The following is a 15,002-nucleotide window of genomic DNA, read 5'->3' as shown; positions in this document are numbered from 1 at the left end:
AACACTGAGGTGCGTTTGGGAACTTCATAAACTGATATGAAGTTGGTACATTTTACATTTCTTAGTTACTTCTTCAGTGTCAGTTATCACATTTTTGATTACTAAATATTTTTGTAACAATAAGTCTTATTCAAAAATAACAGTGAGAATGGAATTTAATTACTTGTTTTTAAAGTCCACATTAAAAATCTATTTTTAAATAGTAGCTAATAATATAGTTAAAAAAAAGCACAAACAGGCTTATGGTGGCTCAATAACTTTCAAACACAGAAGATTTCAATTTAAATAATGTGTTAATAAAAGGTCTGTGGCTAATTGTAGGTTTTTTTTGTTTTCAATAATAAAAGAGATCCCATTAGGATAAAAAATCCAATAACCACCCAACAGCTGTAGTAAATACAATCCTCTCCTTCTCAATCTTACGAATAATGCCATACCACTCAGTTATAGGCCAACTTGTATTATATGAACAGTTTGATGTGTGCAGCAATCTGCTGGAAATGTTCTACCAGCCCATATTACCAAGTGTGATGTACTGTCTCCTGGGCAAGTAACCTGATCACAAAAAGAAGTCAAGTGACTGAACAAACTTATCAAGAAACAACAACAACAACGTTTATTTATATAGCACATTTTCATACAAAAAAAATGTAGCTCAAAGTGCTTTACAAAATGAAGAATAGAAAAATAGAAGACACAATAAAAAATAAAAATAAGTCAACATTAATTAACGTAGAATAAGTAAGGTCCAATGGCCAGGATGGACAGAAAAAACAAAACAAAAAAAAAAAACTCAAGAGGCTGGAGAAAAAAAAAATAAAATCTGTAGGGATTCCAGACCAAGAGACCGCCCAGGCCCCCTGGGCATTTTTTTAAACAAACATTTTATTTAACACGTGAAGATGTACAAAGGCACATACATAAAAAGTTCAAAATATCGTTCTGTACAAAAGTAAGATATCCTATATTACAGTTTTAATTTGACAGCAGACACTTCTTTCTTCTTCTTTTCATTTTTGGCTCCTTTGATTTGCATTTTTACCTGGTCTTGCAGCACAGAGAAGAATGCTTGTGAAGAGCGCAAAGCTTTGTCCTTTCCATCATCCTTAAGCAAAGTGGCAGTGCCTTCTTTAGCCAGTTTCTTCAGCTTTTGGTCAGCTTCTTTTTGTGAATATTTTACATTCTTTCCTTCATTTTTCTTCTCTTTAAGTTTCAGCCGTTTCGCTTTCTCCCGCAGCCTGAACTTTTTCTGAAGTTTTTTCTTTCGCCTCTCCCTCTTTTTGTCTGTGGCAGATTTTTCAGTTTCACCCTTGATATCTCCAGCTATGTTCTTTTCTTTAATTTCTTCTGTTGTGAGCAGCGTTGCATTGTTGATGCTTACTGGTGCTACCTCCTCCTTGGCAATTGATGGCAGATTGGAAACAATTTTTATTTCTTGTGCAGCTGGTTTTGGTACGAAGTGGAAGTTAGAAAGTGCATCAAGTTTTAGAAAAAGAGAGTCCATTAGCTTCTGGATTTCAGTATGAGCTGGATTCTCTTCTTCCTCTGCTTTTTGCTGGTTCTGTTTTAGATATTCCTGTTTGTACACCTCTGCTAAACTCAACTTGCTCTTCTTATGATTCAAAGATAGCCTCTTCTTATACTCAAACGTGTCTTCCTTTGGCTTTTCTTTGCGCACCACATCATCCCAAACCTGGTCTTTAATTCTTTGCTTAATAATATCTTCAAGATGAAGAGTGGTCTCTTCTGTTATAACAGGAGCCATTTCAGCTGCTTGGTCAAATGATAAATCTTCTTCAAGCAAGCTGTTCTCAGGCCGTTTCTGTGCCAAAACCTCTCCAGTAAGTTGCCATGGTTTCTCATCTAGTGCTACCTTTTCAAGAGTTTTGATCTTGTCAGACATCATTTCCTGCCATTTTTCAAATGATGATTTCAGTTCTGCACCATCCTGAACCTTAGCTTTTCCACCAAGGATCAATAGACTATGCTGAAACAGTTGGTGGTAATGGTGCGGAAGATGAAAACATCAACTTACAATATCCAATAGAATATCTACAACCGTTAACACCATCCGATCTTCCACTGGCCGAATTACTGTTGAAAGAAGGATGTATCGTAATGTTATTGTGTAAGTTATGTATGAGTTATGGGCTATTAGACACCAAAGGAAATCTTGATATGCCATTCATGTTAAAACGTTTACAGTTTCCCGTTAGAATAGCTTTTGCTATGACAATTAACAAATCACAGGGACAAACATTCGGAAAAGTCGGTTTATTTATTAGAGAGAAAGAAACGATATTCAGGGGCAATTATATGTTGCATTGTCACAATGTAAGTCCAAACGTGGAATCAAAATTCAATGTGATATTGACGAAAAGTTAATTCAAAATATTGTTTTTACTGAAGTTTTATAGTAAAAGTGTAAGTTTAAAAAGTATTTGTGTGTTAATTTCAAAGCCAAACAGAACAAAAGCATATAACACAATGAATACCTCTAACACAACATAATTTTCTTTCAATTTATTACGTTTTACTATTTTATACTATGGTTAACTACTCGCTGTAATGTAAAATAGTTAGTTCTATTATGCATATGAAACAATTCCCATGAAAATAACAATTTGTTTAAGTTGTACATCTGCTTCCCCATACGTAAGCGGCAGAGCCGTGAAGTGGCTAGTGCATAGCACCCACCCGGGGGTTGGCGAGCGAAGCTGGCAGGGGGCAGAGCCCCTTAGTCTTAAACATTTTAATTTGACACTCAAAATACACAGAAGAAAAAGCTGGTCTTTAATCTGTAACCCCAACATTTTGTCAAACATTATACTGCTAAGTGACTTTTTAAGCTGGAATTCTGCTCTGTTTTTGTTATTTAGCTCTTCGTCCACTGCAGAAACTGTTAAACACAGTGCAGTCCTTGTTATACCCCCAATGCCTCTGATGTTCTGCAGATATATATAAAGGGAACTTCCCTTCCTAAATCCATCCTATGTTTATATCATTTAGGGGTGCTGCACATTTCCTGTGTAATTATGTTGTAATTAGTTTAAAAATTGTATCTGTAGGTTGATAATGTCTGTTCTTAACAATAATATCATGAAGACAATGCAGCTGTGAGGGAGTTTATACTGCAATGTAAATACTGGTAGTTCAGTCTATGCTTATTGAGCTGTGCATACAAAGTTTGTTCCTCTTCCATTTATTTTTGGGTAGATTACTTTTTTTTTCTGTACAAGCAGCCCACATTTTTGGCTAACTTGTTCTGTGTATCCTAGCAGCTGTCAGGCAAGTAAAAAAGGACAGTATACAAAATATAAAAGTTAAAATGACCTGCTTCAAGGTAAAATTTAAATCACACAAATTTTTTCACCATTTTAATTTTTCAAACTCACCAATTCTTTTTAATTGGAGATTTTAAAATTTTAAAACTTTGTTCCACATCAACTGTTCAAGATATCTTAATAAAAATGGAACTTTCTTAACAAATTTCCTTAAAGAATGTGTGGCACATTTCAGGAAAATGTGGGTTGAGTTGTTTCATGTAGATGGAAAGACATTCAGACAACATATGCCTGATGACATTTTTCTTTTTACAGAAGCTCTTTAAATAAATAAATACATGAATAGATAAATATATTTAAACACACACACTGTGGTCTTTAAAAAGAAAGAAAAGAAAACATGGCAGTCACAGTCACAGTGAGGCATTATGCAGGCATATTGCTGTTGGTGTAAAGAAACCCCCGTAGCATTTCTTGACACATTTCTGCTGAATAATTCATTGGCTGAAAGTCCTCAGTGTTAGTGTGTCAGAGATAGGATGTGCAGCATTGTTCATAATGACAGTTTTATTTTAATTCTCTCCTTTGCTACTTAGTCCAAGGAGTATAGAATGTGTTCTATTACTGACCCTGCCCTTTTCATTAGCTTGTTAATTCAGTGGGTCTCTCTTGAAATGATGTTACCAGACCAATACACCACAGCATAGAAAATTACACTGGCGGTGTCCTCCATATCACAGGATTGTCAACAAAGCCATACAAAGATGGTCACAAAGTGGTGATGACTAAACAAAAAATAAAACACAAAATGGTATGTTAGAACAACAATAAAATTTTATAACCATTTCAAATAACCAAATACAGTAGAACCTTGGTTGTCGAACAACTCTTGTCTCAGACAAATCAGTTTCCAAACATATTTTCGAAACAAAAAATGCACTAGTTTCCAAACAGAATCTCGGCCCCCAAACAGACAAACCATGTGCTCTGCAGGCTGAGATGTGTGGTGGAAGAGCTTCACTTACCCCACATTCTCCACTCAGCACAGACCCCTGCTCACATTTGCAATGTGTAATGGAAAAGCGTCACTTCCCCTGCTATCTCCAGCCAAGTGCAGACCCCTGCTTGAATTTGCAGTGTGCAGTGGAAGAGCGTCACTTACACCGTGGTCTCCACTCAGTACAAACTCCTGCAGTGCTTTTTCTTGATTTTTTTGTGCTTTGTTGTTCTTTATATAAGAAGAAAAAAAAAAAACAAAAGGACAGTTACCTGATGTTTTTATGGAAGGGGACTCCCCTTCAGAATAATAATATCTCTCTCCTTCCCATTCATCACCACCTTCCACTTACACCATCAAATCTCCTTTGTACAGGAGGCGTGGGTTTTAGGTGGACACTGATGGGAGAGTTTGTTTTTGTTTGTTTTTTTCTTCAAAATTTGATTACAAAAACCCTTTTCTTTTTTTGTTGTTAATATCAATAAAGCATTGATTACAAAAAAAAGTAAAATTTTCATCTGTATTTTATCTGGTTATTGTGGGGATTTTTTGTGTAAGATTTTATGCATTTTCATTGTTTTTGTATATGATTTTATGCATGAATTACTGTTATAAAGGTTGAAATAAGCAATCATCTGGGGTTCAGGAATAGATTAGTCCATTTGACATTAATTATTATGGGGAATATGGTTTCAGTTTTCAAACAATTCATTTTCTGAACGGCATTTAGAAAGTAATTATGTTCAGTAACTGAGGTTCCACTGTAATTAAAATAAATAAATCTGATGAGAGTAAGTACTAAAACAAAAATTAAATTGTTTACCAAAATGCAAACCCAGATCATAACCACAATATAACATAAAAAGGTTGAATCAGAAATCATTGTCAGGGCCAATAACATGTCAAAACGATAAATATGTACAAGTGAACTTGAAGGTCAGTAGAAACAAGACAGAATACATATGTGTAAATATGAGGGAGGTAGTAGAATGGTGAGGATGCAGGGAGTAGAGTTGGTGAAGGTGGATGAGTTTAAATACTTGGGATCAACAGTACAAAGTAACAGGGATTGTGGAAGAGAGGTGAAAAAGAGAGTGCAGGGAGGGTGGAATGGGTGGAGAAGAGTCAGGAGTAATTTGTGACAGATGGGTATTAGTAAGGGAAGGTCTACAGGACGGTAGCGAGGCCAGCTATGTTTTATAGGTTGGAGATGGTGGCACTGACCAATAAACAGGAGACAGAGCTGGAGGTAGCAGAGTTAAAGATGCTAACATCTGTATTGGGTGTGACAAGGATGGATAGGATTAGAAATTAGTACATTAGAGGGTCAGCTTAAGTTGGACAGTTTGAAGACAAAGTCAGAGAGGTGAGATTGTGTTTGATTTGGACATTTGCAGAAGTGAGATCCTGGGTATATTGGGAAAAGGATGTTAAAGATAGAGCTGCCAGTCAAGAGGAAAAGAGGAAGGCCTAAGAGAAGGTTTATAGGTGTGGTGAGACAGGACATACAGGTGATGGGGGGTAGCAGAGCAAAATGTAGAGGAAAGGAAGATATGGAAGAAGATGATCTGCTGTGGCAACCCCTAATGGGAGCAGCCGAAAGAAGAAGTACAGCAGGTTTTCTTAGATGATGGAGACCAACAATACATAAATAAAAATGGATGTACTTTAAAGTGCCAGAAGAAATAACTGGTAATGACTATAAGGCTAAAATATGGCCACTGCTATATAAATTGTCTGTCTGCAAGTATAAACCCCATTGTCTCTCATGGGGAGGCACTGGCAGCCTAAAAAAGTGAAAAGATGTAAATCATACCATGCTAGGTGGGACTGGAGAATAATCAGAAAGGATTAGCTGTCAGTTGGCTGATAGTTGTTCATATACAGTAATCCCTCCTCGATCGCGGGTTGCGTTCCAGAACCCCCCGCGATAGACGAAAATCCGCGAAGTAGAAACCATATGTTTGTGTAGTTATTTTTATATATTTTAAGCCCTTATAAACTCTCCCACACTGTTAACATTATTAGAGCCCTCTAGACATGAAATAACACCCTTTAGTCAAAAGTTTAAACTGTCCTCCATGACAAGACAGAGATGACAGTTCTTTCTCACAATTAAAAGAATGCAAATAGATCTTCTTCTCTTCAGGAGCAGAGAATTTCAGAGAGAGAGAGAGCTCAGAAAGAAAAGCAAACAATCAAAAATCAATACTTGTGCTTTTAAGTTTGCGCGCATTTTAGAGGAGCGTTAGTATCTTCTAAGCAAACAGCCTCTGTGCAAACAGCCCCTCTGCTCACATCTCCTCCGTCAGGCGCAGAGAACGTCAGAGAGAGAGAGAGCGAGATTAAAGCAACAATCAAAAAATCAATACGTGTGCTTTTGTGCTTTTAAATATGCCGAGCACCGCAATAAAGCGGCATTTTTTTAGAGGAGCATCAGTATCTTTTAAGCAAACAGCCCCTCCGTCAGGCGCAGAGAATGTCAGAGAGGGTGAGAGAGAGGCAGAGACAAGCAAACAATCAAGCTCCGCGCGGGATGCATATTTTATAGCATTGAGGAGTTTTAGTTAATATGTAATACATGCTCTGATTGGGTAGCTTCTTAGCCATCCGCCAGTAGCGTCCCTTGTATGAAATCAACAGGGCAAACAAACTGAGGAAGCGTGTAGCATAAATTAAAAGACCCACTGTCTGCAGAAATCCGTGAACCAGCGAAAAATCTGTGATATATATTTAGATGTGCTTACATTTAAAATCCGCGATAGAGTGAAACCGCGAAAGTCGAAGCGCGATATAGCGAGGGATTACTGTATACCATCAAACTACAAAGATCACAGCCACCATTCAAGTTAATTGACTACCATTAGAAGGAAACATGGCAATTCTGTGCAAAAGATAGAGAAATGTGTGCCAAAATGCCAGGTATATTTAATTGATAAGGAAATGAACAGCATTATGGGGGAAGCATATTGTAATATAGTAAAAAGTTGACAAGGGATTGAAATAGAAAGCTGTCAAAAACACAAACAACTAAGCTACAACCCAATTAATCTTTTTCAAACATTAGAAAAATAAGTAAATAAATACAAGATGGCTTTTTACAGAATGCAAAAGGTTGGAGACTGACACTAGTATGCCACCATCTTTTATACATATTGATGTACAGTAGATGTCACAAACTGCATGGATGACTATCACATAAGATAGTAACCAATGTGGTAGCTAATAATAAAAATAATGACCAATAGCATGCAAAAAAAAAAAAAAAAAAAAAAATATATATATATATATATATATATATATATATATATATAATTTGTTTTTAATGTTTACTACCTTTCTTCTGAGTGTTGAGCGTTTGCGGTGGGGCCGCCTAATGTGGGAGCTGGGGAACCGTTCACTGGACTATTTAAAAAGAAGAGCTGCCACTGCACCGGCAGCTTAGATATTGTATAGTGATTGTTCCTGTATTTGGATTTCTCTGGTTTTTACTCCCCATTCTCTGGACCTATGGTACTGACTCTGATTTCTGATTAGTTGGATTTCTTTACTTAAAGTCTTTGTCTGGGCAAACATTTGATTTTATTTTAGTGCTTGCCTTTCTCCTTTTGTGTAATCTTTATGGATCCTTGTCAATGTGCTAAATTTCTCCTTTGTGAGAAATAAAGTACTAATTATCTACTTATTAGTGTATCTTTTATAATTAAGGGATTTTTATTTAATCAGGAATTGTTTTAATGGTTTTCCTGTCTGCTTTTGGACATTTGGTGCTTTTTACAGACTTTTCCCCATTTTTGGGCCTTTGCCCTAACCCTCCAATTTGAGCTTGGGGCCAGGCTGCCTAAGGAAATTAGGCAAACCTGTCATGAGAGGTTTTTGTTTTCTGGTCTACATTCATTATTTCATTTTGTGAGTGGCAGTATGATGACAGTCCTCTCCTCACTTTAGCATTCATTTCATTGTAGTAGGAAAACAAAAAACACAAGATCTTTTGACACCAAGATCAAGGTGATATTTATGGAATTTTCAGTTAATATATATAATCTTTTACAAATTATTACAAGTATGTACTTAAGTGAAGTTGTAAGAAAAACATAAGGAAAAGGACTGACAATAACTCATGAATTAACTAAACATAACTTAAAGCTTGAGCACATAAGGTCTGCCTCACCTTAGAAAAACAAGCTACTTGAATTTCTAAGGTTAGAATGAGGTAAATGAATAAGACACACCCCTCCAGAAAGTGAGAATAAACTAATGGGAAAGCCCAAACACCCCTCCTATGAAGCAGCACTTAGATAAATAGAAAAGTTTGCATTACACGGCTATCAAAGAGGCAGCATTCAGGTGAATGGGAGAGTCGAGAAGAAGTCAGAAAATACTGATAGCACTAGTTGATTGGATAAAATAATAAAGTTCTGCATATTATGCATAATGAGAGTTATATGACATGGTGTTCACTCCATGGACTGAAACATTTATGCAGGATCTGTGTAAATAAAGAAACATTCTGCATTCTCATCTGGGCTCTGTGACTGCCTTATTTCAAGCCAGAGGAAAGTTTTTTTCCAGAACATATTCAACAAACTGTGCTTATGAAATCAAGACTTAGTTGAGTAAGCCTTGGTTAAATAAGCCATGTTTTATAATTGAGACTCAGTTGATTCCATGAGCGCAAAGTGTTTCACATTAACTCAAGTCTGGCTTAGCCAATCAGTAATTATATGTGCACTTTAAGCAGCTCTGTGAAATGATTGTCAATAACCTCATTCAGGGTTCAAAAAGCACAGAGGAGAGGACAATATCTGTGTTATGACTACCTGTGAATTTAACTGAAACTGATGCAATTTATGGTGTATTATGGGACAGTTTGACGAGTTTAGAGTTTTAATGAATTCTAGTAAAATAGAAGAACATGTAACAGAGACAGTGCCAATATTTTCATAAAATGATCAAGAAGTAATAGATGGTGTATTAAAAATACATATGCTTTTAACACTAGAATCCTTGAAGCCTATGAAAAAACTCGTAATCCTGGCCCACCTTAAATTCCTCTCCTTCCGCACCTCTCCATCAGCGTCTTTTGTTTTGTAAATGTGTCAATCAGCACAAGCATCATGCAGCCTGCTGTTCGATATAATGTGTGAAGATTTTAGTCCAAGTATCAAATAAACATGTCCGCAATGACACTTCATGTCATTATTAGTATAACATGGAAAACGTTTTTGCTTTAGGTATGTGTTCAAGATTTCTTGCCTCGCATTTCCTTTCATCCTACACTTACCCAGATCTTTGTAGACATGGAACACACATGAAATGCATGTGTTCCAAATAACAATATGCTGTATTATTTACCCTATACAACTCCAGGCACCTCACATGAAGATAAGGAGCCCTGGCTTGAGCTGGAAGAACTGTTTGCCTGAGTTGAGCTCTGTCAAGGCTGCTTGCTGCTTGTGCTGATCGAAACATTTACAACACAAAAGATGCTGATGGAGAGGTGTGAGGGACTTTAAGGTGGGCCGGGATTACAAGTTTTTTCGAAGGCTTCAGGGATTCTAGTGTTAAGAAAGTGAGAGAAGCTGTGTCAGTCTATAGCAGACCAATGTCCCAATGTCACTCCTGCAGAAGTTTCCCCAGCTGAAGCTGTCTAACTGTACATTATGACTGACCACACATATCAATTTCTTTTATAAAGACTGACCTGCACAGTGATGCTATAAATACGAACTTGGAGGTGCCATTATTCACACATGAGGGCAGTCTATTGCTCCAATGACATTTGGGAAGACTACATATCATTATCTGCTGTTACTGATACAGCTTTAGATTAAATCCATTTTCAATTATCCAAAAAATTAAATAAATAAAATATATTTTTTGCAGTTCTGTAGTCATCAGAAATAACAAAGTGGTCTGTGCTGTGCTTTAACAATATTTTTTATAGACAATCTGGACTCATTCATTGGATTTTCACAGACTTGTCATGTGGACATGTCATTCCACTTGTTATTATTGTTCCTCATAGGGTAGTGGGAGACATAGTCTTTTAATTGTATTCATATTATTCCTTTGTTTATTTGATTAAACTTTTTTGAATAAACATCTCAACACAAAAAAAGGAAAAAATGTAGTACAATGACAGTTCATTCATCAGCAGGACACTGAGAAAAGAAAATTGATAAATACATCATCAGAATTTCACTGTGATAAAATCTCAACAAAGCATCTAGCTACAAATCAAGATGAAAGTTACTAATCGTATATTATTATTGTTACGGCTGTTTCAAATTTTCAAATTACTGTATAAAATCACAATCAGCAAATGTAGTTGTACACATACTTATATAAGAGCTTTGTTGTATAATGAAGAATCATTCATGTTTTCAGTCTTTTTTAAGTTTTATGTTTCTAAACACAAAAATGAAGTGTGACTATACATGATCTTACCTCCTGTACACAGGATGTTCTGCAAAGTCTGTAAATATAAAACATATTCATTGTGTTTACTTTCCTAACACTGGGTTACATAAAGGGAAGAAGATAAAAATGAAAGGCTGATAAACTTAAAGACCACATTAAATATTCTGTTTCCCACACTGCATTGTGTTATCTAAGATAAGAAATGTAATAGGATAGATTTAATTGGATTCAAATCATGTACATTAATGTACATGATAATGTACTCTATACAGAGGTTATCAATAATGTGCCATGGATGTGGACGTTGCTGCTTAAAGTTTTACAAAGCTTCAATAGCAGGAAAGCAAGTAAAATTTTATTGTGTACAGGAAACTGAAAATAAAACTGATGGACCTACTCTTGAGGCTTATAATGACCAACTCATTATATACATTTATCAGAAAAAAATAACAATAACAATAGCTACAGTAACTAACGAAATAATATGCATAGTATGTCTTAGCATTTTTGGAACCTGGTAACAATAGGCACAAGACTGGAACCCTAGATGTGTCACTTGTGCAATACATAGCACATTGAGGCACAGCTCCACACTCTCATTCACAGAGCCATATTTCAGGTTCAGGTGTGTGGCCATGTGTACACATTATATATTAGCAAGAATTACTAGTCATACAGGGGCTTATCTTAACATATCTTTCTTTTCCCAAATGGCACTTTGTAAACGGAACTGACTGAAAAAATGCAGAGCTGCCAGTCAGTTCAATAAGCATATCTTTGTGAGGAAACTGGAAGAATGAACATGGGGAATATGACTCAGAGCTTTAGCTACAATTACACATATAGTAAATAAATAAAGTTGGAAAACTAAAATATTCACAAGTTTTAGTTGTATGTGGATGTACACACAGATTACCATTAATGCTTTTTGGTTCGTTTTCATTAAACATATTATAACAGATGCTGGATGGCACCACTACCTGGCCGGGATGCCTCTGAAATGGAAGGTCGGGGGAGAGGACACCCAAAGGGCACTATCTACCCTGAACTGTTACTTGGAAGTCCACCTAGGTTGCAACAGTGCCCAAAAGGGAATTACTGTTTGCTGGCACAGCCCTGTTGGGATCCATGGATGACGCAAGGTTAGAGCTGTTAAAACTGTGGGAGCTGCAGAGCCCTACTTTGGGCTTCAGCCACACCTGGGAGCAATTCCATACCTGCCTAACAAACCACCTGAAATGGTCCTGGTGCTGCTTAAAAAGGAATCAGCTGCCTAACAGAGGAGACCCAGGGTCGGAGGACAACTCTTATGAAGCTTGCCTGTGGCGAAGGAAGGAGACTGCAAGGCTCTGGAGGAAAGGGACGGAGTTTTACTATGTTTAGGACTGTTGGTATCAGTCCTTGGAGACTGTTCCGGGTCAGAGTGTCTTTCCTTGAATAAAAGGCTTTGTGTTGGACTGAATTGGTGTCATTGCCTGTTTGTGTCGGGTTGGGGTGGCAGGTGTGCCCCTGGTCTTCACAATATTAAGTTTCATTTTACTTCTCTGTACTCATTATTGTTATATTCATTAAACTACAGTTATTATTACTTAATTATGGATGATAACATAAAAAGTTAGTTGATCTTTATACAGGCCACAGTACCTGTTAAAAATAGGTAATATTATAAATAAAAAATATTTGCTATGTGTTGCGCTTCCTCTGTATTCGCACTTTTCTCAACCTATCTGAACTCGCACTCTCTTTCTTCAGCATGTTCTCGTAAAGCTTGCTTCTCATACTCCATCATAAGTTTTGAACCACCTTTCTCAGATCCTGTCTGGTTTTATTCTTGCTGTCTTTGAATGTGACTCTCTCAACATGCATCATACCCCTTTGCTCCTCCATGCCTCCTTGTGTGTCTCACACTCGCACTTCTGCTTTCATTGCACCACCAAACCCAAACTGACCAATCACACAAAGCCAAACAGTCCAATCAGATTGCTCAGGAGGACTGGACACACAAACATCATCTAGCATTACTGGTAATAAGGAAAACATTTGTACGTGTAGAAGTGCTTTTTTAATATACAAGTTTATTTTCTGTAGCAGTACAATTTTTGGTTGGTCTAGTGATATTTTCACATCACTGTTTTGTGCTTTGTATTTCGTTCAGTACCACCATATTGTTTATAGCACCAAAAAGTAATAAGTGGTTTCATCAATGCATCTATGAAATATGCATATGAAACATAAGGAAGTGTCAGAACTTTGACTTACTTGGCAAAGGAAGGCCTAGAGTATTGTAGATTAAAATACAGTATGTTTCTAAAATAAAGGTATTAATGTAGGTTTCATACTTTGACTTTCTTTGTTTTCTCAAATTTACACTTACTGTATATATTCACGTATAAGTCGGGTCTTGAAACCCGAAAAATCGATCATAAAATCATACTCCGACTTAAATGCCCATTCAAAAATGTGAATCTTCTTGCTTTCTCCAATCTTGCACCGATTTCTCAGACACATCAAATTTTGTTAGAGCAGCAAGTTTCCAATTTCTTTCGCTACTTCAACAACATTTAATTTAAAACCAGCTTCACATTTTCTTCTGATCAAACGTACTAAGTGAAATTAGTAACGAAAGTGGTGAACTTCTCACAAATGACGATTTCATTCCAATCATTCGTTTGGTTGGCATCATTTTTGTTTTTACCCAGACAGTTAGATAGTATATTACACATATACTGTAAATATTAGGTATGCTTTAAATGGCATTTGCTCATCTGTCCATCCATGATGTGTACCATTTTTTTCTATTTCTTAACCAGAAGAGCCAGGAGAAAATGTACACATAAACGCGGGATGAATGAAAAAATTTCATAGACTGGGACTGGACTAGGGATTGAACTGGTGCATCTGGAGCAATTGCACAGTAGTACCAAGCTAAAGAGAGAAATGAGATTTGTTCATTAAAGATATAGGTAGATCAAATTAGATACAATCAGTTGAGTTACAAACAAACAAAAAGAAAAAACTTCTTATAATCCTAAAGCAGTAGTAGGTACTATAGTGCCAATAAGCGAAATGTGTTCAATTGCCATGTCTGTTGATTTCTCAAATTTGGAACTTTAATTTAAAATTAGGTAGGACCTCTTGTAAGTCAGCAAGCAGAGTATGACATTTTAAAATAAAATAAAATAAAAACCAAACCAGATATTTTAAACAATTTTTCACAACATTAACTACAAGCAACAATAAGGTAAAAAAATGGCAGTTTATGTTTCAAATTGGAGGTGAGCAGGTGCAAAAATAATTTATATGTGTGCCAGGCCATTCCTTGTATGTCCCATATGTATTAGTATTTGGAAAACTGAAGATTTCAGGTCGTTTTGTTTCTTTATTATATTTGTCAAAATTAAGAATTGCATTTTTTGTGTGGATGTTTTTTGGCTTTGTATAAATGCAAAGTCTGTTAAGGTCAGTGAACCCTTACAGAATTGAGGGGCATCCTTCAAGTGGAGGAGACTCCTCTGAAATTTCTTAGCTTCAAATCACTGTGTCTGTAGATGAAGCCACGAAAAACAAAATATTATAAATAACAATAGAATTCCTCATACTCAGGATTTATGCCAATTTTTAAATGTCTATCCATTAGCAAAACCCAGTATTCCAAAAAACAGGATAGAAGTAGAAACAGCTCTGGCCTGGGTGCCAGTCCATCCCAAGGTACTCATGCCAACACATACACTCACTGATCTGGTGCCAATTTGGAGGCAACCATTAATCTAAACTACACATTGTTCAGATCTGGGAGGAAAGCAGATTATCCACATTTATCATAATACCCATCCCTGAATTTTATATTTGGAATGCAAAAATATACTTTATCAAACCAAACATATTTTCGTGTTGGCTAGGGATGCAAAACAGTATTTGAAGATAAGGTCAGGGTAATCTGTTTTGTATTTGGTTTTGCTGACGCAGGATGGACTCTAATGTTTTTTTATTCTTTGTATACTAAATTCCTTTTAGAAAATCTATTCCCTTGCTCCCTAAATATTGCTGATATAAAGTGTTTCTAGTTAGAGGGTTCTTTTGTGAATAAAGGGTTCTGAATACAGCAGGAATTAATAATAATAATAATAGTATGAAAACAATAACACTCACTGCTCCAAAACAATGAAAAACTATTTTATAGACACATACTGAATAACACAACAATAGAAACTAATGGCACTCCAACACAGGAAAACCTCACACAATACTGGTCTTCCCTCTGTGCTAATGCAGTTCAGCATAATAGCACAACAGCTTGG

The 15,002-nt window shown here is 36.2% G+C and overlaps 1 protein-coding gene across 1 annotated transcript in view; it reads right to left on the bottom strand.

Annotated features, from left to right (window-relative positions):
• Nucleotides 1-876: 876 nt before the first annotated feature.
• Nucleotides 877-15,002, bottom strand: part of LOC120515496 (U3 small nucleolar ribonucleoprotein protein MPP10-like) — a 41,622-nt gene continuing 27,496 nt past the window's right edge. The window contains exon 3 of the mRNA XM_039736557.1: nt 877-1,987. Within this exon, the coding sequence (XP_039592491.1) occupies nt 968-1,987 (1,020 nt within the window). The 3' untranslated portion in view covers nt 877-967. The remainder of the gene's footprint in view (nt 1,988-15,002) is intronic.

This window comes from Polypterus senegalus, chromosome 15 (genome assembly GCF_016835505.1).
Source record: "Polypterus senegalus isolate Bchr_013 chromosome 15, ASM1683550v1, whole genome shotgun sequence".
Taxonomy (NCBI): Eukaryota; Metazoa; Chordata; class Cladistia; order Polypteriformes; family Polypteridae; genus Polypterus; species Polypterus senegalus.
This window is presented reverse-complemented; position numbering and strand designations above follow the sequence as displayed.